General features: G+C 42.2%; 1 protein-coding gene and 1 long non-coding RNA gene across 2 annotated transcripts; one reads left to right on the top strand and one right to left on the bottom strand.

Moving 5' to 3' along the window:
- Positions 1-1499: 1499 nt before the first annotated feature.
- Positions 1500-7119, bottom strand: Actc1 (actin alpha cardiac muscle 1). The gene is made up of 7 exons (XM_021181220.3): positions 7013-7119; positions 6140-6297; positions 4516-4840; positions 3741-3902; positions 3423-3614; positions 2372-2553; positions 1500-1841 (listed from the first exon to the last, which is right to left on the bottom strand). Exons 2-7 carry the CDS (start codon positions 6266-6268, stop codon positions 1698-1700), a joined length of 1134 nt encoding a protein of 377 aa, XP_021036879.1. The 5' UTR covers positions 6269-6297; positions 7013-7119; the 3' UTR covers positions 1500-1697.
- Positions 7120-8644: 1525 nt separating this feature from the next.
- LOC110308035 (uncharacterized) lies at positions 8645-16048 on the top strand. The gene is made up of 3 exons (XR_002379503.3): positions 8645-9678; positions 11509-11744; positions 14949-16048. It is a non-coding gene; the product is annotated as an uncharacterized LOC110308035 (long non-coding RNA).
- Positions 16049-25529: the final 9481 nt, after the last annotated feature.

The raw sequence follows: 25529 nt of genomic DNA, 5'->3' as shown, positions 1-25529 counted from the left end.
CATAAAGGAATTTATTTTCACATAGTTCTTTGGCATGTATCTAAATTTACCAGTTTTAAAAGGTGAAAGTAAGTTTGCATACTAATGAGGTAGTTGGACTTAATACATGAAGAATTAAATCATGGCTGAGTATTTGATATTGTAGGACACAGATTATCTGTATTTTCCCAAATTGATCTATATTTTGATTTTTGTAATCACCAGTTCTGACAGTTCCACTTTTCATAAATAAATAGTTCAAAATGGCAGAAGTACAGTGAGGGCCATTTCGGAAATTTCTGGAAATCCTGTTCTAATCTCAGGCCAAAATGTCTTCCTTTAATACCTGATATTATATTATATTATATTATATTATATTATATTATATTATATTATATTATATCTGAAATCAGCAACTCAGGCAACAACTTTAAAAGTCAAACATTCTAACATAACACAAACTAACAATATACTAACTTGATACTCACATGCTGAGAACAGTAAAAAAAAATATTAAATGCGTTTGAAAATGAACAGGGAACTTTGTACACTACATGCAGAGAACACAGGAGCCTTGAATCTGAGCTGTTCCAGGCAGGGTTTGTTGCTGTCCCATGGTGTGACGTAATGCTGCATGTGAAATACACACATGTACTCAAAACCAGTGTTGCAGTGAAGTCATGTGATACAACATAGGCAATAACCTTTGCAAACACCTTGTATTAATTTTACATTTGATTTGGAATTCAATTTTGGTCATAGTGAATTCATGAGCCATATAATGTTTTTTGGTTTTTTAAAACTGATGGTTACCAGGTATATGCAGTATGACAAGTCAACACTTGGCAAGTCAACCTTCTCATTGCTTTCATTGGCTTCGAGACACAACACAGGCTGGAGAGCTGTCTCAGTGGCTAATATCCTTAATATCTCTATAGATGAACCTGGTTTGATTCCTAGCACCTACATGGTGGCTCAAAACCATCCAGTTCTAGCAGATCGTATGCCCTCTTCTTACTGTAGGCTCCAGGCAAGTACATGATGAACAGATATACATACAGGCAAAACGCTCATACACATAAAATAAGATAAAATAAAATAAAATAATAAATGAAAAAAAAACAGACAACTGGGAATACAATGAAAACACAGAGATAAGCTCATTTAATAGCGTTGACCCTCTTATTACCATTATGTATATTTTCTATAAAGTTATAAAATATGTGATATGTGCTAAGACAACTTTAATACCAAACATGGCAACTGGTTGTAGATAATTGTGTTTTCTATCTTCATTCCTTACTTATACAGAACTAAACCTAACAACTAAACCCCAGAACTAATCTTTGCTTATAAGATTCGAAAATATTCATAACTCCATCCCAAAAGATGTAGCTCTTTAACTCTTAGCTCAATTCAACGCCACATGAATTCATTGGGTAAACTTTATGTTGCACTAATATTGTAATGCTCAGAGTATCAGAGTGAACACCTTCTCCATCCCAGGCCCACTCACACAAGAAAGAAGACAGGTTTTTGTAGGTTGCAAGTCCTGGTCTGGTTTATTTATAAAGCAATAAATATTTGAAGCACAAACAAACTGCACTTGTGTAAACAAACTGTACAATGACTGATGAGAGATGGGAAGGGGGCTCAGAGGATTCCAAGAAGCACAATACGGTCATCCTGAATATAAGGTAGGCTAAGAGAGAGAGACCTCAGAAGCACTTGCGGTGGACAATGGATGGGCCTGCCTCATCATACTCTTGCTTGCTGATCCACATTTGCTGGAAGGTGGACAGAGAGGCCAGGATGGAGCCCCCAATCCAGACAGAGTATTTACGCTCTGGGGGAGCAATAATCTGCAGAGAGAAAACAAAGCCGTCAGCGTGTTCTGAAGTACCCAACAATGACGTGGGCAACAGGCTTGGAATATTCACAGAAAAACCATCACAGATTAACTGATAGTAAACAACATAGGAGATGCTATGCAATAAGCAATGTAGCCAATCAGGCTTTGCAATCCTTCCTGTATTTCATCATTTCTCTGCTTATTTGTACTAAAGAATAATATGGCAAAGGTCTAAATGCATGAAGGATAGTTCAAAAGCTGGGGACCTTTTAAATGTGTAGATAGGTTTAGTTATTGCTTCCCCCCCCCCCCACACACACCGTGTTTCAGATATTTACTTTTATTCACTATTTAGAAGCAGTCCTAAAGTTTCATATCTGTGGAGAGTGCTAGAAAGAAATGAGGAATAGTGCTGACACTCAGTAGAAAAAGTCTAGAGGATAGGAAGCTGAGATGCAGGAGAAGGAGGTTGAGAAGTAAGCTTGCTTTAGAATAAATACCAAGTTCTGCCTTTGCCTCCCCCTTCCAAGTGTTCCTGACCTTAATCTTCATGGTGCTGGGAGCCAGTGCAGTGATTTCCTTTTGCATACGATCAGCAATACCAGGGTACATGGTGGTGCCTCCAGATAGGACATTGTTGGCATACAGGTCTTTGCGGATATCGATGTCGCACTTCATGATGCTGTTGTAAGTAGTTTCATGAATGCCAGCAGATTCCATACCTAGGAAAAAGTTCTTTTTAAAGTATTTGCAGCACATTCAGGCTAGGATGGGGGGAGGGGGGGATATGGAATTCCTCTGGGTTGGTGAGCTGCCAACGTTCAATTCTAAAACATATGCTTCCCCTACAACACACTGCTAGGAACAGGTGGGACATGAGTCTCTACAATGTACTAATAGATAATCCTGTACAGACTGCCAAGACATAGACAACTGTGTTCAGTGCCTGTTTGCAATGAACACTTCTTGCAGCCATCAGGAATATGGAGATATATCACAAAAAGAATGACGCATGTTTAAGTGAAAATCAGCCTACTTTGTTTTGTTTTGAGATGAATCTCACTCTGTAGCCCAAGCAAAAGTTGAACTCAAGTTAATACTCCTGCCTCAGTTTCTGAGCACTGGGATTGCAGGTGTGAGCTAACACACCTGGCTTAATACTTTTCGTTTATGGACTAAAATCAGATTCCAGCGTCATCTGTAGGAAAGCTATTTGGTGGCATCACGCGTTCAGTTACCAAAATGAACAGAGTTGGGGTTGCACTGAATGGTAACTGACGTAAGTCTAGTCCATCAATAATGGAACTTATTAGAATAAGTTGGCTCTCTTCAGTAATCCGGCGTGCTCTATTCACTAACTGCTCAGTCTCATCCTCTACTGTGAGGTAAACTCGGGGTAACAGCTTCATTTTTCACTAGAGCGCCTTGGTCTTTCTCCTTACTGAGGTATCAGGAGGTGAGATCGAGCCGAGTAAGATGGCAGATGCTGACCCGAGAACCCTGCCGTGCTTCTAAGTGGAATGGGTATTACTCTGGGTGACTGCGGAATTTCTAGAGAAGCTGAGGCTCAGCACCAGAAGCCATCCCTTACCAATGAAAGAGGGCTGGAAGAGAGTCTCTGGACAGCGGAAGCGCTCGTTGCCAATGGTGATGACCTGGCCATCAGGAAGTTCATAGCTCTTCTCCAGAGAGGAGGAAGACGCAGCTGTGGCCATCTCGTTCTCAAAATCCAGGGCGACATAACACAGTTTTTCTTTTATGTCACGGACAATTTCACGTTCAGCTGCAGAGACAGAGGGCTTCATAGTCAAGCTCTGAAGAAAGGGTCAAATATGGGGAAGTAGGTATATCTACCGGCATATGCTGTGTCAGATAACACACACACACAGACACACACACACACACTTACCAGTGGTGACAAAGGAGTACCCGCGCTCAGTGAGGATCTTCATGAGGTAGTCAGTGAGGTCCCGACCAGCTAGATCCAGACGCATGATGGCATGGGGTAAGGCATAACCCTCATAGATGGGAACATTATGGGTTACACCATCACCAGAATCCAGAACAATGCCTGTTAGAAAAAAAATAGATGAGAAGAGGGTGAAGCACTGGGAACCACTGCTTCAGCCATAGTGAAACCTGCTTCTGCCTAGGTATGGGAAACAATCAAACCCCTCAATGCAAAGAATAAAAATGACCAGAATGGATGGATACTAACTCTGAAGGCAGTACAGTTTTTCTTACTAAGTACCATGGTAGGAAATCTTCCTGGGGACATTTTCAAATGGCCATGTCTCTTATCAGCTATTAGCATGTTATATAAGCATCCACGAGTGTTTTTCTTGGGGCCAATCCAACTTAAGATGTGTCTCTCTGTTTTAATTCAGACTCTGCAGGAGAATGTGTGTCCTTGAATATGTCTACCCAGGGGCTGTGAATGCAGCATATCACATATCTTAAATAAGGAGAAGAGCTAACTCAACGGGTTATTGGATCTCTTACAGTAAATGTTCCTGAAATTAACCTCAGGGAATTATTGCTACCCTTTTCTCTCAGCATAGATGCCTGGCTAGAGAGAGTCAGGGAGGGGACCTTTCCTGTGTCAGGTGAGGATGTGGGTTCACAGCAAAGTCAGTGAGTTGAGAATATACTTAATCAGTGACCGTTCCCTAGCCCAAACACACCTGTGGTTCTTCCAGAAGCATACAGAGACAGCACTGCCTGGATGGCGACATACATGGCAGGCACATTGAAGGTCTCAAACATGATCTGGGTCATCTTCTCACGGTTGGCCTTGGGGTTCAGCGGGGCTTCAGTGAGCAGGGTCGGGTGTTCCTCTGGGGCCACACGGAGCTCATTGTAGAATGTATGGTGCCAGATCTTCTCCATGTCATCCCAGTTGGTGATAATGCCATGTTCAATGGGGTACTTCAGAGTCAGGATACCTCGCTTGCTCTGGGCTTCATCACCTACATAGGAGTCCTTCTGCCCCATACCTACCATGACACCCTGTAAAAAAGGAGATGAGAATATCATGTTCCCACCAAGGCAAGAATATGGTCCTGGCCTTGTTAAGCTATATCCAATTCTTGAGAAAACGAATAGCTGTAAAATACTAGAAAAAGTAAAAGCAGAATTTGAAAGTTAGGCATGCTTTTTCATGCCTATAACGGCAGCATTCAAAAGGCTGAAACAGGCCACAGCTTAAATTTAGCCTGGCCTATAGAGTCAAGTACCAGGCCAGCCTGGGACATAGTGTGAAACCCACCTCCAGGAGTTAAGACATAATCCTAATTTTAACAAATTATTTAGACTATTGTTATATACTTCATCTCCACAAGAGGAAGTGTGTCGATTAATTTGATTATAACTGTGGAGGAGAGAATAAAGGGATTTCACTGAAGAAGCAGAGTCTTATCTTGTTCTTGGAATAGCATAATGACTTCATTAAATTACTAAGCCTATCACTGATGTCACCTAAGAAATAGATGGCTGTCTTTTGGCACAACTGAATTAATGATGTCATTACATCTTCTAGTCCCCTTAAGAAAAGATTTTGACACTCATCCACTGTACATAGGCTGACAGGCCACTATCACTCAGATGGAAAGTCAAACCCTCAGAATATCCTGGAGTAGCCTTCACTGGCCAAGCCTGAGGACTCTAGCTCTGCTCTTTGGCAGCCTGTTTGGCCAAGCATGCGACAAGCCCAGAGAGCGTGGCATTTCTTTTAATAAACAAGGTGGAATGCCACTATCGCCATGGCACTTGTTGCTCTGGTCACATCTGACTTCTAAAAATGCAACACCCAGGGAGATCAATTACAGCTTTGGTGAGTCCTGTAAAACTGGCTGTGAACAAGAAGGAAGAATGTAGATCGGGAACTGGTTATTTCCAAGTAGTTATATTACTAGCAGTTAGCTCCATTGTTTAAACTAAACTGAACAGACGAAGGGCTGAAGGCCAAAAAGAAATCCAGGTTCAGAGACACAGGACCTTGCAGTTGAAAACCCACAGGTCCAGAATGAGAAGCTGGTGGCCTTTCACAAGAGAGAGCTGACCCATCAACAGGTGTGCCACTGCAGTGGACTTCTTGGAATCTGGAGGTTGGCAGGGAGTTGCGTGGGATGGCTTGGATGTGGAACTCATCATTGCCTTTCATGTATGACTTAAGGAGTCTCTGAACAGTCAGGTCAAGAGAGGCACTTCCCAGATTGCTGGACTGGGCGGGAGGGGGGTGGGGGAGGTTGTCAAGAAGGGGCCCAGAATATGGATGGAGAGCAGGCTAGGAGGGGTGGAGAGTGTTACCTGGTGGCGTGGGCGACCCACGATGGACGGGAAGACAGCTCTGGGGGCGTCATCACCCGCAAAGCCGGCCTTCACCAGCCCAGAGCCATTGTCACACACCAAAGCGGTGGTCTCCTCGTCGTCACACATCCTGGCACAGCTTCGGTGGGTTCTGTAGGCTAAGGAAAGAAGAGTGGTCCACACTCAGTGCTTGCAGGGCTGGCCTGCGAGTGACGGAAAGGCCCAGTAGGGTTATTGGATTGTAGAAATTAAGGATATAATTGTATTCTTCTTTATGATCAAGACAAAAAAAAACAACAAAACAAAACAAAACAAAACAAACAAAAAAACAAAAAATAAAATAAAGCTAAAAGCGTTGGGAGAAGCAGGGAGACTGTCCCTGTGGGTGACAGAAGGCTGGTGAGACCCCACCCACGCTCTTCTGGTCAAGAGGCTCACCCTACACCCCGGCTGCAAGGAGCCATGTTCTTAACCACAGGGAAGTCCTGCCCTTTCAGCTCCTTTCAGCTCTCCACATTTTCACCAACAAAAAACCCATTCTCCCTCCCTAGCCATGCACGGGGGACTGGGTGAAAGTGCTAAAGATCAGTGAACCCACAAAAGCTCAGGAGGTGAGATGGAGTGAGCTCTTGTGCTGTGGAGGTTTGATGAGATCCAGAACAACAACAAAAAAGTCAGAACCTCACCAAAAAGTTTGCTTAACAAAACAATACAAACAAAAACAAAACAAAACAAAACAAAACAACTAAAAAAAAAAACAAAAACAAAAACAACAAAACCCTCCAAAACTAAGAGTGTGGGATCCAAGAGCACAAAAGCACAGTGCTGACAAGGTCCTGCAGGGAGCAAAGGCGGAGCAAGGCTGGGACTCACCGTGCTAGGGGCGGCTGGATTCAGCTGGGCTGGCGCTGGTGGCAGGCACTGGGTGTCAGTCGCCTGGAGCGCAGCTTTATAGCTCTCTGATGGACGGGGTCAGTTGGAGCAGCCGGGGGCAGGGGTGGGGGGCCCCTGATCTGCCACCTTGCCTTATTTGGTCGCCTTAGCACCATCTAGGACCGCTGAGGCCATTCTTGGAGCCAAGGGCAGGGGAGAGGATCAGCCAGGGGGCTCCCAGACCATGTAAGGAAGGGGAGGGGGCAGTCAGAGCAATGGCCATATAGGGAGCTAGGGAGGGGCAGACCGGCAAGGGGTGGGGGACGGGGAAAGGCTACGTGATGCCAACGCGCCCCTTGGGGTGGGGGAGCTCCCTAGTTGTGGAGTGGGCTTATTGCTCTTCAGTCCTTCCAAACTAAGGGACAATAAGTCTCTCTCTCTCTCTCTCTCTCTCTCTCTCTCTCTCTCTCTCTCTCTCTCTCACACACACACACACACACACACACACACAATGCTGGAAGACTTGGCGCCCTGCCCTTGGAGAAGGGTCCTGACAGCTGGGCTGGGGCTGCAGGGGAGAGACAGCAGCTTCTCATCTTCCAGTACTGGGAGGCAGAGGAGCAGAGTCATAGGCACAAAGAGCAGCTTGGCAGGACATTGGAGTACCTGGATGCAAAAGGGGCACCTGGGTAGTGCATCTTCTGGTCTCCTTTAGCCTGAGCTGGGATTATACTCATCTAGATGGGAAAGCCAAAATTCACCAGTCTCGGACCCACTGCAGCCATGGTCTTGAGTTGGCAGAGAAGAAGCTGAGAAGGGTTGTCTGGGGGTGTAGCCAAGTCCAGCCCAGAGGCCAAAAAGCTCTCATCCACTCTGTAAGAGTTTTGCTCAAAATCAGATTTCAGTCTAAGGGCCACCACTGGGTCTTCAGATGCTAAAGTAAATGGAGGCACTGATACCAAAAATATCTCAATTACTTGCTGGCAGATAGATGGGCATCTTTTAAACAGGCGATAAAGTTCTTCATCCCAGGTAATGACCCACCTTAAAAAGCAAATGTTTTTGTGGAGAAGTTCATAGCCACTCAGGATAAGAGAATTTACCAACCCTCCTACACAAAACGTGGACCATGGATAAACAGCATCTTCAAAACTTGAGTGATTTAGAAATACAGTATCCCTGACCCCACCCCAGAATCAGATCTACGTATGGCAAGATGTCCATGATTAGCATTGAAAGTGTGAGAAGCATTGCTACAAATGGGAGTCATCTCCTTCGTGGAGAACAGACTTTGAAGGAACTTTGCTTTTTTTTTTTTTTTTTTTTTTTTTTTTTTTTTTTTTTTTCAGAATGAAACAGAAAGATAGCAGTGAAGAGAGGGGGAAGGAACAGGAGAGAGAAGGACACAGGTCACTAGCTTGCCCTGGGGTGCCCTGTATTCTTGGTTCTTGACTAGTGCTTGGACTTCTAATGCTGTGCTTTTCCTTCAGTTCACACCAGTTAAAAATAGAAAACTGGGCACCGGCATCTCTGTCTAGAGTGGGCTTGGATTGATATGCTGAGCAGGACTGCTGATTAGATACTTCAGGGGCCGGGCAGTGCTGGGTCCTCCCCTCAGAGCTTCTCAACCATGTTTGGGATGGTCTAGGGATGAAACTGCTGGACAGCTGAGCCATGGAGACTGGGGAGAGATCTGCCTGGCTGAGACCAAGCCCTGCTGTACCATCTGCATTTTACAGTGAGGATGCCCATTGACAGGAAGCAAAGAGCAGTGAGTGGTGCAGACGCAGAGAAAAGGAAAATCAGAATGATCGACAGGCTTCAAATCCTACCTCTAACACTTAACTACGTACCTCACATTTGGTCTTGGGCAGGCCAGTTAACTCATCAAGACCCCATTTTCACCCCCTGAAAAGTGGCATAGTAACTCAGTTCTATTGAGTTACTGAGGACTGGCCCCACAAAGAGACAAGCAATGTAAGTCATACGCAAGACAAACTGAACCTGCTCTATCACCATTCGATAATGATACTTTTAGAGGTAGGATTAGCTCTCTGTTTCGAAAAATTGGGTCTTTACCATTCATTCCTCCATTCAACAATGTTCCATTGATTATGAAGCAGAATTCAGTGGTAAATAGCACACAACAGGACTTATCCTCAATGGTAATTGTGGAAGTCAAAGACGTGGAACATACTTGGAAGGGAGAGGTGGTTTCACTGGGTTATTAGAAATGGGGCAGAAAGCATCTAAACGGAGTTTCACAGATAGCCTTTTTGAAATATCATTTAAGGTTTTGTTTTATCTTGGTTTTTGGCATCATTGAGATATTTTCATATAGACCAGGATAAGCCCCCAACAAAGTGGGTTACAGAAGATGACCTTGAACTCCTGACATCCCAATTTCTACCTCCCGAGCACTGGGAATGTAGGTGGCCTAGTTGTTTTTAAAGCTGAATGGATCTGAAGTTCCTGAACTTGTGTGCAAGCGTTTGACGGAGGCTGATGAGAGATTCCTGTCACCGCGTGTGTGCTGAAGTTCTCTGGAACTGGGACCGGTGATATTGATCTGACCCTCTGCAGTGTTCCGAGGGCTTGCTTACCCACTCCAAGTCTGTGAGTCCTAATGAAGCAGGGCTAAGTCCGCTGAAGACCACCTTTGGGAGGTAATACGCATCCTTGAGACATTTTAAAAACTATGTTTTATGGTCCTTTGAGTATATTTTAATTTTTAAAAGATTATTTATTGTTATTAGTGTCTCTGAAGGGGGGAGGCGTTGGTGTCAGTGTATAGGAGAAAGTTGAGAGACCCACTTGGTTCAGCTGGTTTTCTCTTCTACCTTCACATGAACCTTAGGGGTTGATCTCAGGCCATCTGTCTTCCACAGTAGACACTTTACCTGCCGAGAATTATTGCCAGACCTCAACTAGTCCTTTAACACTTAAAGCAACATATATTTTTATGTTGTTATATTTATACTAGAAAGGAATACTTTTCCTCAAAGGTTTATGGCAACAGCATTCAAAGCTCTTCTTCTGACTTTGAAATATAGTATGCATCATCTACAGTTACCCTACTGTGCAACAACACACAAGGACTTATTGTGGTCTAACTGTAGGAGTCCTGAGTCTCTCCAGCCTCTAGTAACTACCTGCTTCTAAGAGAGCAGCCTTTCTAGATTCCACACGAGTTAGAACATGTGGGATTTGTCTTTCTATGTCTGGTTTATTTCACTTAGCATAATAATGTAGATCTGATTCCATCCACGTTGTGGTAACTGTATCTCTCTCTCTCTCTCTCTCTCTCTCTCTCTCACACACACACACACACACACACACACACACACACACACACCCCACATTTTCTTTACTCACCAGTTGCTAGACACTGGTTGTTTGCATTTATCAGATCATATGAGTATTACTGTAATAAACACTGCAGTTCAAACATCTCCTTAATGTACAGACATTATTGTCATTGGAAACAGATCCCCTGAGTGTGTGTGTGTGGGGGGGGGGTCCTACATCATGTGATAGCTATAATTTAAAGTTTCCAAAACTCCCTTAATGGCTGAACTAATTTGCATTCCATCCAAAGTGGGCCAGCCTCCCCTGTCCTCAGTATCTTGTGGCTTTTTGATCATAACCACAACCTGAGGGTGACCGGATGATGAGTGTGGTTTTGACTTGCATTTCCCTGGTTAGTGCCTCTGTTTCCCTAATTGTTCATATGCCTGCTGGACAGTAGCTGTTTACGTACATTTCTCCTGAGAAATGTCTGTTTAGATCTATCGAAATTTCAAATAGTTTTTAAAATTTATTTATTTATTTATTTATTTATTTGCTTTATTTAACTTGGCCATTAAGTTTTCTAGCACCTCCTATATTTGAATGTTAATCCTTTGGGAGACAGAGTTTGCACGTATTTCCTCCCATTCTATAGGTTGTCCCTTTACTGAGAATTGCTTCATTAGCTGTGCAGATACTTTTTAGTTTATAATCATATTTGCTTGGGTTTTTTTTTCCTTTTATTTCCTGTGGTTTCTGTGTCTTGTCCTTAAAGATCTGTAGTACTCAATACTTACTACTGTACCAATGTTTATATCTGTATTTACTATATAAATGGTGATACAATGGTATTTACTATTGTATTACTATTGTTCACATTGTAAAGACACTAGGCATTGAATATTTACTATTGCATCACTATTGTTCATATTGTAAAGACACTAGGCATTCAGTATTTACTATTGTTTCGCTGTTCATTTCCTCGGTTTAAGGACACTAAATTCTATTTTATATATTTTAAAATATAAGTTAATTAAGTTGGTAAAAATCTTCAGCTTTTCATTTCATGCAAATCTTCAGCGATTTATTTAATTTGGAAATTGAGATAATCAAGTGCATAGTTCAAAAGCGCTAAATACATTCACACGGTTATGCTGTCAGTCTTAATTTTATTTGTTCATGCTTATTGTAATTAAAATGACTTTCAGATCCTGGAGTGACTGCTCCCTGAAGAGAGTCCTGGTCCTAGGAATCTGGGATTCTACCTGAAGTCCCAAAGATGAACAAATGGTAGAGAGAGGCACCTGAGTGAGCCTGCTTCCTAAACGACTTCTCAGAACTGCCTGCAGCTGGGCTGCCTAACAGAAGCTCAAGTTCTGGGATTCCACTCTTGAAGAAAAATGAATCTGCCCTTAACTTAGTGAGCCCTCAGCCTGTAGGTCAGGTGAGTTTCTCCTTTCCACATTGCCTGGCTCTGCTTCCCCAGGGCACAGAGCTTTGCTGGATGGTAGCCCAAACGGCCACTGTTGGCCAGAGTCCTGCTTGGCTGACCTTGAGTGTCCCAGTGGGATAGCAAAGCCAGGCAGGTCCCCAGGGCTGTGGAGAGGCAGCAAGGTTCTTCCTGGCGCAATAGGCCGTGAGGGTGACGTGCAGAGCAAGCTAAAGGGACAGAAGGTGGGACAGTTCCCTGTGTCCTTGCCTGGGGGAAGCCTGTTTCACCCACCATCTGCTGGGATCTGAAAGGGAACGGCCCAGCCTCCTCCCCTGCACTGGGGGATTAGCAGTCACTTATCTCAGCTGTTCCTCCATTTGGAGGTGTCGTGGTATTTACAGAGAAGCCAGAAACAGACCAAGCCACACTTAATTCCTCCCCACAAGCTGCCCTACCCCTCGGTCCCTCCTGCATTCCATGTGCCTGTGAGGAGCCTGGGAGAGGCTCTCTCTAGACCAAAGCAGGGTGGCAGGGTTGGGGGAGGGGGGTGTGGTGAGGGTGGAGGGGGGCGGGGCGGCAGCATTCTCAGACATTTTTATTTTATCTCTTTACACACTTTCATCTTCATGGCCTCTGGCTGGAGCTCAGTTTCAATTTTCATTAAATAAGAAAGAGATGGGACTGGAGAGGTGTAGTCGCCCACACATCCCAGTGCTCAGGAATGGCTAATCTTTATGGTTTACAGCTTGTTTTTGTGCAACCTCCAAAGAGATTAACCATGCTGGGAGAGTATTTTGACCCCCAAATCGAATCTGTTCTTGGCAGATTCCAAGATTCCAGAAGGAGTATCTGCCTTCGGACATGATAAGACCAGTTGTAACAGGCCATCTAAAAAGATTCAGAAAGGAAGACAAGAGGAGGAGGAGGAGGAAGGGGAGGCAGGCGCTGATGGAGTCACTAAGCTTTAATTATCGAAGAATGCATTTTCACTGGCCTCTGCCCTGGTAGAAGGCAGGGAAACCAGGAAGGATTTCTGTAGAGCCTTTTTAAGTCCTTAAAAGGAGTGTGACCTTCAGGCATCAAGTGCTCACTCTTTAGGATCCTTCTTGGAACGTGTCCCTCTTAGCTCAGATTTGGCTTGCTCCGCATATTAGCAGTGAGTCTATTTATGGGGTTTTGGTTTTTCAAGTGTTACCTGGAGCAAGCCCACTTTTCTTGGTTAGCCCAAACATGGCAATGCCCAAGCTAAGCTTCGCAGAGTTCCTGCTACTGGAAACAGTTAAGTCATGCATAGTGGGTGACCTGTGGACTTCTTTTCCAGTCACCTAGGTGATGTGAAACTCCTCTGTTCCCTGTCAAAGAACAGACACACATCAAACACAAGGCAGTGGTACCGGGAAGGTTAATCAGACATGTTTATAGAGCACTTCTTAAGGACTAAATCTGATTTGAGATTTTATGTGTTATGTACAGTCAACCAGATTAAGTTGTAGAGAAGCTCAACAGAATGCCAGCTACAGGGCTCATTCCACAGGTTTGTCCTTCTTCCTTCCTTCCTTCCTTCCTTCCTTCCTTCCTTCCTTCCTTCCTTCCTTTTTTCAAAAGAAAACTTCTCTTTTTTTAAAAAAATTTTTTTAAATTAAAATCTCTATTTAGTCATTGTGTGGATGTATGAACTATGGTATAAATGTAGACATTGGGGACAATTTATGGGTATCAGAATCTTCCTTTCATCATCTGGATTATGGGGATCAAAGTCAAGTCATAAGATCTGGTGACAAGCACCCTATCTACTAATTGAGCTTGATGGCACATAGACCTACCCTTTGATTTGATGGTGTTTATTGAGATACTAAGAGATAGGCTATTCCTTCTGTTAAAAGATGCTGTGGATGGCCACCTCAGGGATATGACCTCTGCAAACCTCTTAGTCTCCTATCTCACTCTAATACCAAGAATCATAGCACTCAACAAACAAAGGAGCTTGTTTTGAGTCTGTGGCTCTTGAAAACAACATATGTGGTCCAGCTGTTAACCCAAACCAAAGCAGCTGGGGTCTATTGCACACAACCATCTCTGAGCGTCACTTTCCTTTCTCTTCCCCTTTTTACTTTAATGTATTTTGTATGCCTTTGGAAGCTACTGTAGAGCTTTTCTGTGGGTCAAAAAGAAAAAAAAAAAAAAAAGGACTGGATGGGAGAAATAAAAATGAGAGAATGCGTGAACTTGGAACTAGGCTGTTCAGGTCATGAGTCATCATCACTAGTCCGAGATGAGTTACAAAGACCTTCAACCTTCTTCCATCACAGTGAAAACAGATTACTTAATGAGAAGACCCACTGCCCACATACCATAATATTTTTCTTTTCCTCTTTTAACATTCAACTATACAAAATAATGGGTTCTACTGTGACATTTTCATGCACAGTTGAGTTTTCCTTTTGATATGGTAAGTATAAAACTGCTGATCTGAACCAGCCTACATCCCATTATAGAAATATTTGCTTATTGCAGTGGATTAGGAAACATTGAAAAGTACAAAGGAAATGACACTTCTGGGAGAACTGTAGAGTTCTGTCTTGTAACGTCCCTAGAATAAACTAAGTGTGACATAAAAAGTCAGGTGACCTTGCCTTTTGTATCCACTTACAGCTGCTGGGCGGAGGAAAGACAAGCTGCCTCCTAGTAGGGTCGTCTGCAAGAATGCCCACTTGTTCTTCAAAGAGAGATGTGTAATGCCAAGAATTTGCATTAAAAGCGTTTCTTGCCCCTGCCATTAACATCTAAATCATCTTTAGCTAACAGCTGAAACAAAGAATGCTGCAGCAGGAGCAGCATCTGCCCTGGGATTATACTATCCATATCGTCTTTATATGTTTTAGTTCAGCTGTTGAACGCTTTCAAAATGGCACTCTGAAAACAATGATCTATTATTACAGACAAAGCGTAGCTATACGAGTATATTTCCAAAGGCTTTGTCTTCCTATGAAGGATCACAAAGCTGCTATATTTCAGGGGAAAATATATCTTCTAGCTATTTAGTGGTCAGTATTTTTTGATCAGTAAACTCTGGGTTAGAATTTAAGCAACATTTATTGTTATTTTCTCTCGCTCTCTCTCTCTCTCTCTCTCTCTCTCTCTCTCTATTGAGCTGTATACATTCTTTGTATATGTATTATGTTTTGTTAATGTTGTTTGTTTGTTTGTTTGTTTCAGGACATGTAGTTCTTGCTACCCTGAAACTCACTATGTACGACAGACTGGCCCCAACACACTGAGATCTGCCTGGTTCTGTCTCCCTGGTGCTGAGATCAAATGCACGCGTATACTTAGGGTACAGGACTTTTATTTATATGTTATGGCTCTGGGTTTGTTTTCATGGGATTCCTGATTGTGCCAGCAATTGGGTCTCTGTGTCTACATCTGTTTCTTTTGCCTTTTCTTTGACTCCCTTTCTTTTGTTTGTTTCTTTTGCCCTATTCTGATGTGTTAGTTTTTGTTTTATCTTATTATATTTTATTATTATTCATCAAGTGCCCTTCTGTTTTCTAAAGAGAAACAGAAAGGTGGTGAATTTGCATGGGGTGGGAGGCATAGAAGAACTGGGAGGAGTAAAGGGAGAAGAGATCATAATCAGGATATATTGTATGAAAAAAACCAGACTATTTTCAATAAAACTACAACAAAAAATGAAGAACGAAAATAACCAGTCTATCTTATCTTCCCAACATTTGTTTACTTGCTTAGAGGAAGACTAATCTTGAACTTATGGCTCTCTCTGCCTAAGCGTCATGAGTGTGAGTAGCGTGGAATTGCACCATAATGCCACACTCATCCACTAACTACAAAAATTAAAACAATAGAGGTTTGGTCCAAAGCCAGTGATCTATGTCCATTTAAGAAAACAAAAACAGAGATGATATGTTCAGACTAAACGTAACTGAAAATCCACTGCTACCATCACTTATGCATGAATGCTAACCCCAACACAGACAGGAAAGAGCTCTGGGGCTTAAGCTATTTGAAAGAGATGAACCAGTCTTTAATGGCTAAAGAAAGAAACAGCAGTTAAATCATGATAATGTGACATTCGAAAAGTAGTCAGAACAACTTTAAAATTGATCCAAAGAATGAACCATTTAGGTAAAATATTGAATCATTAAAGAAATACGGCAATGATTGAGGGAATGCACAATGGACCCATCTCTCCACCAATGGTCACATCATCTGTCTATCTAATGACTAGAGAATTCATAGCTCTAATTCTAAATATACAGAGGGAGGAGCCTTGAAGCTAATCACCCAGACTGGCTTAAAAATTCATGCCTAGTGTCCCCATAAAAAATCTCATCCTAAAGCTGCTAGCCCAAGTTGATGGAGATGAGGAAGATACTGTGGTGGGATAGAACAGATTGTGACAGAAAACTAAAAATTCTCAACCAGAAGAATTAGAAAGTAAGCAAGCAAGGAGGGAGGGAAGGAAGGAAGGAAGGAAGGAAGGAAGGAAGGAAGGAAGGAAGGAAGGAAAGAAGAAAGAGAGAAGGAGAGAGGGAGAGAAGGAGAGAAAGACAGAAAGAAAGAAAGAAAGAAAGAAAGAAAGAAAGAAAGAAAGAAAGAAAGAAAGAAAGAAAGAAAGGAAGGAAGGAAGGAAGGAAGGAAGGAAAGAAGAAAGAGAGAAGGAGAGAGGGAGAGAAGGAGAGAAAGAAAGAAAGAAAGAAAGAAAGGAAGGAAGAAAGAAAGAAAGGGAAGGAAGGAAGGAAGGAAAGAAGAAAGAGAGAAGGAGAGAAGAAGAGAAAGAGAGAAAGAGAGAAAGAGAGAAAGAGAGAAAGAGAGAAAGAAAGAATGAATGAAAAGGAAGGAAGGAAAGAAGAAAGAGAGAAGGAGAGAAAGAGAGAAAGAAAGAAAGAGAGAAAGAAAGAAAGAAAGAGAGAAAGAAAGAAAGAAAGAAAGAAAAGGAAGGAAAGAGGAAAGAGAGAGAGAGAAAGAAAGAAAGAAAGAAAGAAAGAAAGAAAGAAAGAAAGAAAGGAAGAAAAGGAAGGAAGGAAGGAAGGAAGGAAGGAAGGAAGAAAGAAAGAAAGAAAGAAAGAAAGAAAGAAAGAAAGAAAGGAAGGAAGGGAAGGAAGGAAAGAAGAAAGAGAGAAGGAGAGAAGGAGAGAAAGAAAGAAAGAGAGAAAGAAAGAAAGAAAGAAAGAAAGAAAGAAAGAAAGAAAGAAAAGGAAGGAAAGAAGAAAGAGAGAGAGAGAAAGAAAGAAAGAAAGAAAGGAAAGAAAGGAAGGGAAGGAAGGAAGGAAAGAAGAAAGAGAGAAGGAGAGAAAGAGAGAAAGAGAGAAAGAAAGAAAGAAAGAAAGAAAGAAAGAAAGAAAGAATGAAAAGGAAGGAAGGAAAGAAGAAAGAGAGAAGGAGAGAGGGAGAGAAGGAGAGAAAGAGAGAAAGAAAGAAAGAAAGAAAGAAAGAAAGAAAGAAAGAAAGAAAAGGAAGGAAAGAAGAGAGAGAGAAAAAGAAAGAAAGAAAGAGAGAAAGAGAGAAAGAAAGAAAGAAAGAAAGAAAAGAAAGGAAGGAAGAAAGAAAGAAAGAAAGAAAGGAAGGGAAGGAAGGAAGGAAAGAAGAAAGAGAGAAGGAGAGAAGGAGAGAAAGAGAGAAAGAAAGAAAGAAAGAAAAGGAAGGAAGGAAAGAAGAAAGAGAGAAGGAGAGAAGGAGAGAAAGAGAAAGAAAGAAAGAAAGAAAGAGAGAAAGAAAGAAAGAAAAGGAAGGAAAGAAGAAAGAGAGAGAGAGAAAGAAAGAAAGAAAGAAAGAAAGAAAGAAAGAAAGAAAGAAAGAAAGAAAGAAAGAAAGAAACTAGAGAACAGAATGCTTGTCTGTGATCCCAGCACTTGGAAATCTAAGGCAGGTGGATCAAGAGTTTGAGTCTAATCTGGATTACATAGGGAGAACCTGTAGAAACAGGTCTAAACTAAATCAAACTAAACCAACCTTTTAAAACTAAGTGTTCTGTATTTAAAGCATTGATGGGTATTAGCAAAAGGGCTACCCTTTGCTGTTCTTTGGTAGAGGGGAATCTTAGGTAAACTGGGCTCATGACTCACCTATGAGGCAGAAAGCTGTACACCATACAATAGCACGGTTCTGATACCTTCTAGATATATCCAACTCAAAGACCTAAATCTTACATTCTAAACCATTGCTCTATGGTTTATGTAGTCTTTTGTTTGTTTGCTTTGATTTATTTGTAAATTAACCCTTATTCTGACTAAATGTAAAAAGTCAACCGTTATATCTGCCTGTTTTCTCTCATGGGACACACACACGGGAACCTGAGAGACTCAGGGTGGTGAAAGGTTTATTGGTTCTGCTTCCTGTGTTCCACCATGCTGTGACAAGGAAAACAAAAAAGTTAAAAAAAATAAAATTAAGGCTGGCCTTGAATGAACAGGTGTTGTTTCTTTGCAGAGCTCTTTATGTGTGCGTGGAAAGTCTGGATAATATTTCACAGTCATGAGTTTGGGCCTGAGTATAATACAACTTCATTGACATGCTAGGCAAACAAAACACCCTACTCTCAGAGCATGTGCTAATTCCAGTAAAGTTTTTTTTTTTTTAACCCTCCTGGTCACTCCGAACATTATTTAAATTCTCAGCAACAACTATGAAGTTGAACTTTGTGTGAAACAAAGACCTTCAAGTGTTTTCTCTGGTGGACTCAAGGATCACTGAAACTCAAAGATGTCCCACATTTTCATTTTGTCAATAATTTAGCAAAATGTTTCACATGAAGAATATTTATTCTTTTATGTTTATTTGGTGTGTGTGTGTGTGTGTGTGTGTGTGTGTGTGTGTGTGGGTGTGTTGCTGTATATGTGTGGAGGTCAAATAATATCTTGCACAATTTAGTTGTCCCCTGCCATGTGGCTCCTAGGGACCCAACTCAAGCTATCAGGCTTGGTAGCAGGTGCCTTTACCCAGAGTCACATTGACTGACTAAAATATGAATAAACATTTTCATTTAAAAAACATTCTCAGTACAATCAAAATACTGATGTGTATCATGCAAGATGTAAATATGAGCAAGAGCAAAAATCCAATTCTGTGGCTCAGTGATGCACCTCAGAAATTCAGAGGTGGTTTTCACATTCTGTTGACTTGATTGATTTTCACCATATGCCATGTCTAGACACAGAGTGTGCCAGGGAGGGCTAGAATGGAAGAAACAGAGGAAAATGTTTCACACTGATAGTATTTAATACAAAAGTGTGCCACACATGCAAAAGAGGAATTAAACAAAGGCTAAAGGGCTGGAAGATGGAAGAGAGCCTTTCTCATTAGAGCACTTGGAAAGGTTTCATAGCCTATGCAATTTGAATTATGCCTCTAAGGGTTGGTTGAGTAATTGGTCCTTCCCAATACCAACCCACACCAAGTTGGCATACTTTTCTATGTAACTTAGAGGAAAGGACAGGAGTGCTAATGACCAGAAGCTCCAAAGATAAAACACCAGGGGGAAGAATTACTGAGTAAGATTCATCATGTTATGCTGTGTTTATGAAGTCATTTTCTACCACAATCATTTTTTATTTAAAGAACACTCATTTCTGTAATCAAAGATAGGACCGTACATATTCAGTACAGTGCATTTACTCTTGTACAAATGGAAAAAAGTAAGTTTAACATTTCAAGACCAAGATAGCTATTAATTTATCTACAATGTCAACTTAACATTAGTTAAACATCATTTTTGTCTTGTTTACCCAATGCAAAGCCTGTACAAAAACCGCCATGTACTTGGGGGTGGGGGGAACCACTTCAAAACTCGATCGGATCTTTTCCACCAATGTGGCTATTTTTAAATCTGTCTTCAACTTTCCTCTATAACCCAATTCTGCTTCAATTCTTAATGTGCAATAAAGTGACTTCTAGTCAAATTGCTTGAATTTTGTGTTTCTGGTCCACTGAAAGCTACATCAGTTGCAGAGTGAAGCCCATCTAGACCCTCCCACACACAACTGCAGGAGCAGTTGCATCTGTAGTGCTACTTCAGAAGTTAGGATGCTCTGATTTGGAGAAGTGATTCTCTTGATGAGCCACACTGTGAGTGGCAGGTGTAGTGACTGGGCTGAGCTGGGGTGATTCAGCCTGTAGCATGGAAATATGGATTAATTGTTGGTATTCACTGGGCACTTCCGTTATCTACATGTTTCTCTTTCAGGTCGAGTCTAGATCAAAGTTGTGGGCTCAGCCGAGATGGGAGCATTCCAGCCTTCCCAGGCACTCCCCCTCACTGTGATGGACACCAGTGAAGGAACATAGGAAGGTATAAAGAAGGTGGACTGTGTAGAATCTTGGGGCTTAGGAAACAACATGCCAGTGAGTTCTGGGGTTAGTTCACTTGTTGTGAACGTGAATAACCAGACAAAATCAACTCTAAGAGGAGTCTGTTACTCTGATCAAAAGACCAAGGAAAGGGTGGCCCCATGGTGGAAAGCCATTTGGGCAACAATTGCCCTTCTCATGACAATCTATGTCCCCACCCATAATTTCAGTGGGTTTGGGTTTGGGTGTGGGCTACTCACATTCCCTAACTGAGGCATTAGGTTTCGGTGCTTGGATATCCTTGCAGGGGAATTCACTTGGATGCTGATCCTTGTTTAAGGCCTAGGGCAATGATAGTGTTACTGTTCTCCCACAGTAAAGTGTCAATAACCTCCAACCTGAACCTTCATGCCCACCTACCGTCCAAGACAGAGCTGTGCATATTGGAGTCAGCTCTTCACCTGTGATATCAGCAGGGTCCGGAAGGTTGCTGAGCTTCCATCAGCAATGAGACTTAACAGGCAACAAACCCAAGGAGCGATGTTGGCTTTCTACTGCCCATACCCACCTCTAGAAAGCAAACCAAGGGTGCGAGGTGCAGAACCTAGCCAATTCTCTCCTCTCCCTCTCCTAAGTTCAGCAGCAGGGAGAGCTGACCTCCTGTTCTCACCTAGAAGCAGCAGAGCTGTGTGGGTGTGGGTCAGTCCCCTGCTTCCTGCCTCTCTGGACAATGAAGTCTGCCAGGAGACTAAGTTTCATTCCCTTTTGAAGGCAATGGGTTTGCAAGAGTCAGGGCATATCTTTCCTCAGGAAGGTGTCTGTCAGTGAGGTCAAGGGGAGCTAAGCTTTCTCCCACCCATTTTCTTCATTGAGGTAGTATGAGGAGGCATTCTACTCTTGCCAAAATAGAACATGAAATCTAAACATGTACACTGACCCAGTTCTCTTTAACTCAACTAGAGGATTTCCTCCTAATAAAATAAAGGTGTCATGAAACAATGTCAAAATTGTCAGGATGTAATTTTAGAAATTCAGCATAGGATTGGGAATATAGCTCTGTGGTAAAGTGTATCCCTGTCATTAAGGCCCTGAGTTAAGCCTCCAGCACTACAAGGAAAAAAAAAAAAACATAAAGAGAAAAGATAAACAATAGGCAACCAACATCAATACAAATTGGATGTTGGGAATATCAAACAAGAATTTTGTTGGTTTTTCTTTTTCGAGACAGGGTTTCTCTGTGTAGCCTGGGCTGTCCTGGGATTTGGGCTGTAGACCAGGCTGGCCTTGAACTCCTGAGATCCCATCTGCCTGAACCTTTTGAGTACTGGGAGCTGCCACCAGCATCTGGCTCAAACAAGAATTTTAAAGCAGCCATTCTTAAAAATATTTCAATAAGCAATTATAAATTATCTTGAAATTAATTAAAGAAATAGAAAATTGTAGCAAAGAAGCAGCTGTTATACATAAAAATTCCCAAACAACTAGGCATTGGGAAGATAGCTCAGTTAGTAGCATGCTTGCAGCACAAACTTGAGGTCCTGAACTTGACCCCCCAATCCACATCAAAAGAAATCCAAGCACAGTGGCTCCCACTTGTAATGCCAGCATCCAGATGGGATAAGAAGGGGGATTCCTCCAGCTTGCTGGCCACTCAGGGTAGTGCAATCAGTGAACCCTGGGACCGAGTGAGAGACTGTGTCTCAGTAACTAAAGTGGAAATCTCTGGAGGAGATCTGTGGTCAACCTCTGGCTTCCACACACGTGTGCATGAGCACCTGCACACATGCACATATTTATACAAAACATGCATATGTGAACATTTACTTCTACACTCCAAATGAACAGAAAAAAATACAATTAGAATCTAGGTATGGTTGTGCACAACCTTTGCATCTAAGAAGTTGAAACAGGAGGATTGCCATGATTTCAAGGAAGCCTGGACTAGAGGATGAGTTCCAGGCCAGCTATATATGTGTGTGTATGTGTGTGTGTGTGTGTGTGTGTGTGTGTGTGTGTGTGAGTGTGTGTGTGTGTGTGGATTGAGGGAGAAAGGGGAGAGGGAGAGAGAAGAGAGAAGAGAGGAGGGAGAGAGAGAGAGAGAGAGAGAGAGAGAGAGAGAGGAGAGAGAGAGAGAGAGAGAGAGAGAGACTTGTCTGGAATGAACAAACTAATTAAATCTAGTGAAGATGTAGACATGGAAAACAGAGTCAGTGAAATGAAGAGAAAATCAGTAGAGTTCATGTAATATAAACAGAAAAGAATGAACTAAAAACAATCTCAGGAAACTATGGGTCAACATACAAAGAAATTCACCTTAAGGCATGCCATCATTAAAACTTACATTGGGGTAACCTGTGGCAGCGTGAGGCGGGCAGCAGAGTGGGAGCACCCCTGCAGTTTCTCACTGGACACGTCTGCAATTGAAGTATGACAGTTTCCATTTCCCAAAAGCTCCCAGAGGGTGCGGAACACTCTGACTAGTTCTAGGGCTCATGTTTATTGAGATACCATTTCTACCTCCTCTCTTCCCTACTCAGTGTGGTTGCTGCAAACATCTGGAGAGAGGAAAAGTATGAACCAATGAACAGAGTCACTGAAGCCTGAACCTCCCGGCTGCCTCTGTCATGAGCAACCATGTGATTGGGACTAATTTACTCTTATGAAACTTGAATTTCTCAAGGAGCAAAAGAAGAAAAATTGTGTTATCTACTCATAAGGTTGCTGCTATGCCTACTAGTAAAAGCTTATCACTAGCAAATGGATTATATATGATGTCAAATTAATGCTGAGTCTCTCTGGTGAAGGATTAGTTCTGTTTACAGATTAAGACACTGGGTTCTGAGAAGTAACACCTCAAATTGAAACACTAGAACAGGCAGAGAATTTAGACCCAGTCATTCTGACTCCAAAAGCCATACAATTCACTACGAAATGATACTAATACAACAATTGTTAGCGATGCGTGGTGTCAATCCTACTGAGAATTAAAAGAACATGGAATTCCAAAATTTCCAGATTAGATTGTTATTTTCCATATATCTATGACACAGTAAGCTGGAAATTATTGGCGTCTAATCTGATCTCAACCATCTGGACCTGCATTTCCCAGCATGTGTCTTCAGTTTCCTACACTGGGATCATTCACAACCTCTTATCTCAGCCACAAAACCCCACAATTTCACAGAGGGGAGAGATCCAAACCTTGACTTGTGGCATCTAAGGTAACCACAGAACTGTGGAAAGGAAATGCCATTGCAAGCAGAGGTTCCATATCTCAGGACCCTCACAGACACATACAGCTTCCACCAGGGCAGCTGCTTGGGTCCTTGCTTTGTACATTTGAAAAATGAAACTCACCGACAACCAGAAGGATGTGTTTGAAGGAGAGTTTTTAGAGCTGATAGGATGGCTCAGTGGGTAAAGGTGCTTACCACCAACTTCAATAATCTGGGTTTGATCCTCAATACCCACATGGTGGAAAGAGAACTGACTATACTGTATGTTGTTCTCTGACCTCCACACAAAAGCAGTCACACACACGCACACACACACACACACACACACACACAAAATTAACAAGAGATTTCTTTGTTGAGGGAAAACTAAAAGAAGGAAGATTGAAGTTCTGTTGCAGAAAGCAGAGCTCTAGGAACCAAAGGTGGGGTAGAGGATGCAAGCCTTAAAGGTTAAATCATCTCTCCTATGGGAAGGGGCCCTATGAGAGGAGTAACCTATAGAGCTATGTTTGAAGCTTCTTATGGGATTTAAGACTGAAACCAAAGAGTGAGATCGTTTCTATTGAGGGTGGTTGATTCTCTGAACACATCACAAGCTGAGGCAAAGAGAGCCCACGTGACCTACCCTTGTCTCCCTGAGCCATGCAGGGAAATGATCACCCACCATTCAGGAGCTACTTGCTTAATTAAGGAGGCTTGGAGAATGGTTGAAACCTCTCTATGTCCACCTTTGACTTCTGTTTTGTTAGCTGATGCCCTTAGCTGCTTGCTAGTCATTAGCCCTGGCCAGAATTGCTACCTGCTGACTTTGAAGGTGTTGCTGGTCTCAGAACTAGGCAGGATCTGCTAGCTGTTAATTGGACTATACTCCCTTTGTTCTCTCTCTGCTACTAGCTTGTAGTTTTACCATGGCAGGGTGCTAACTCCTTTCACAGCTAAGCTCCTTTCACAGCTTCCAAGATATAGCTGTTGTTTGTCTTGGTATGTCATACAGGGCTTCCTGTCTACGGGAGTGGTTTCTGTCCTAGTGCAGGTGGACATTGTTATATACTTACATGGGGGGGGGGAACCACACCATGAACCCCGCCCTTAGCTGAGTAGCACTTGACAGTAAATGGCTTTCTTGAAGCGTGGCTCCTTGTAGGCTCACCAGGATTCAGTGGATGTCTCTACACCCATGAGTGTGTGGGCAGCACAGATTGGACTTAGTGGGAAGACACAAAGTTAGGAGGAGATACGTAGGTGAGGTTGGATCCTAGAAGAAATGAGAGGGAGTTTTGGGGGTGGCTATTACTAAAATACATTGTCTATATCTATAAAACCCTCAAAGAACAAACAAAATATTAAATTTTCAGTCTGTATCATTAAATACACTGGAAAAGCAAGCACGTGTGAAAGGGCGATGCTGTTTTGTGTATGTTCCACAGGAAGACACTGGAACCTTTTGCTCTGCCAGTACAGAAGTTGTTCCCTGCATTCTCCCTCTCATCTGGACTGCTTGGCTATCTCATACCTAGCTGCAGAGCCTAATTGTTTCCCATTGTTAGTGTTCCCGACCTTACATCAACCTTCACACTCCTTTCTAACTCTATCTCTGTTTTCATCATAACAAGTATAATTTGTGGTTGATCTTCTTGTGTTGTTTTAGGTTGACTTAGTGGCCCCTTGTTATCTACTAATGAACTTGTGATAAAATATGCCGAGTACACAAACTAAAATTATCTATGATTTGAGAAAAAAAGAATCTAGCTACCATTTATATTATTGTAAATATACAAATAAAATAATGTATGGGGTATCTGGCTTGAAATGCATACCATCATGACCTTTGTCATATGACAAAGTAAGCAAAGTCTTTCATCTTAGAGAGAAACGAAATTATATATTTGATCTCCTTGTTATATTTTCTTCAACTAAAAGCTGTCCAACTGCAACTCTCTAACATAGATTTTATTGACAGAACAAAGGTTCATGTAATGAAGCTTCATGAAATACTATTGATTGTGTGGCCATTCTCTCGGAATCCCAGCCCTATTATTAGCAGAAGACAATGTGACAAAAAGCTAACCTAAATAAAACAATGATCAAGAGTTATCCCCGGGGCTGGTGAGATGGCTCAGTGGGTAAGAGCACCCGACTGCTCTTCCGAAGGTCCAGAGTTCAAATCCCAGCAACAAAAGCTACATTATTGTAAGTGGAGTAATATTCCAATTAAAAAAGAAACACTGTCATACTAAACACAACTTAATTCTAAAGT

The sequence above is a fragment of the Mus caroli genome, unplaced genomic scaffold, assembly GCF_978045245.1.
Source record: "Mus caroli unplaced genomic scaffold, Mus_caroli_1 scaffold_2, whole genome shotgun sequence".
Taxonomy (NCBI): domain Eukaryota; kingdom Metazoa; phylum Chordata; class Mammalia; order Rodentia; family Muridae; genus Mus; species Mus caroli.
This window is presented reverse-complemented; position numbering and strand designations above follow the sequence as displayed.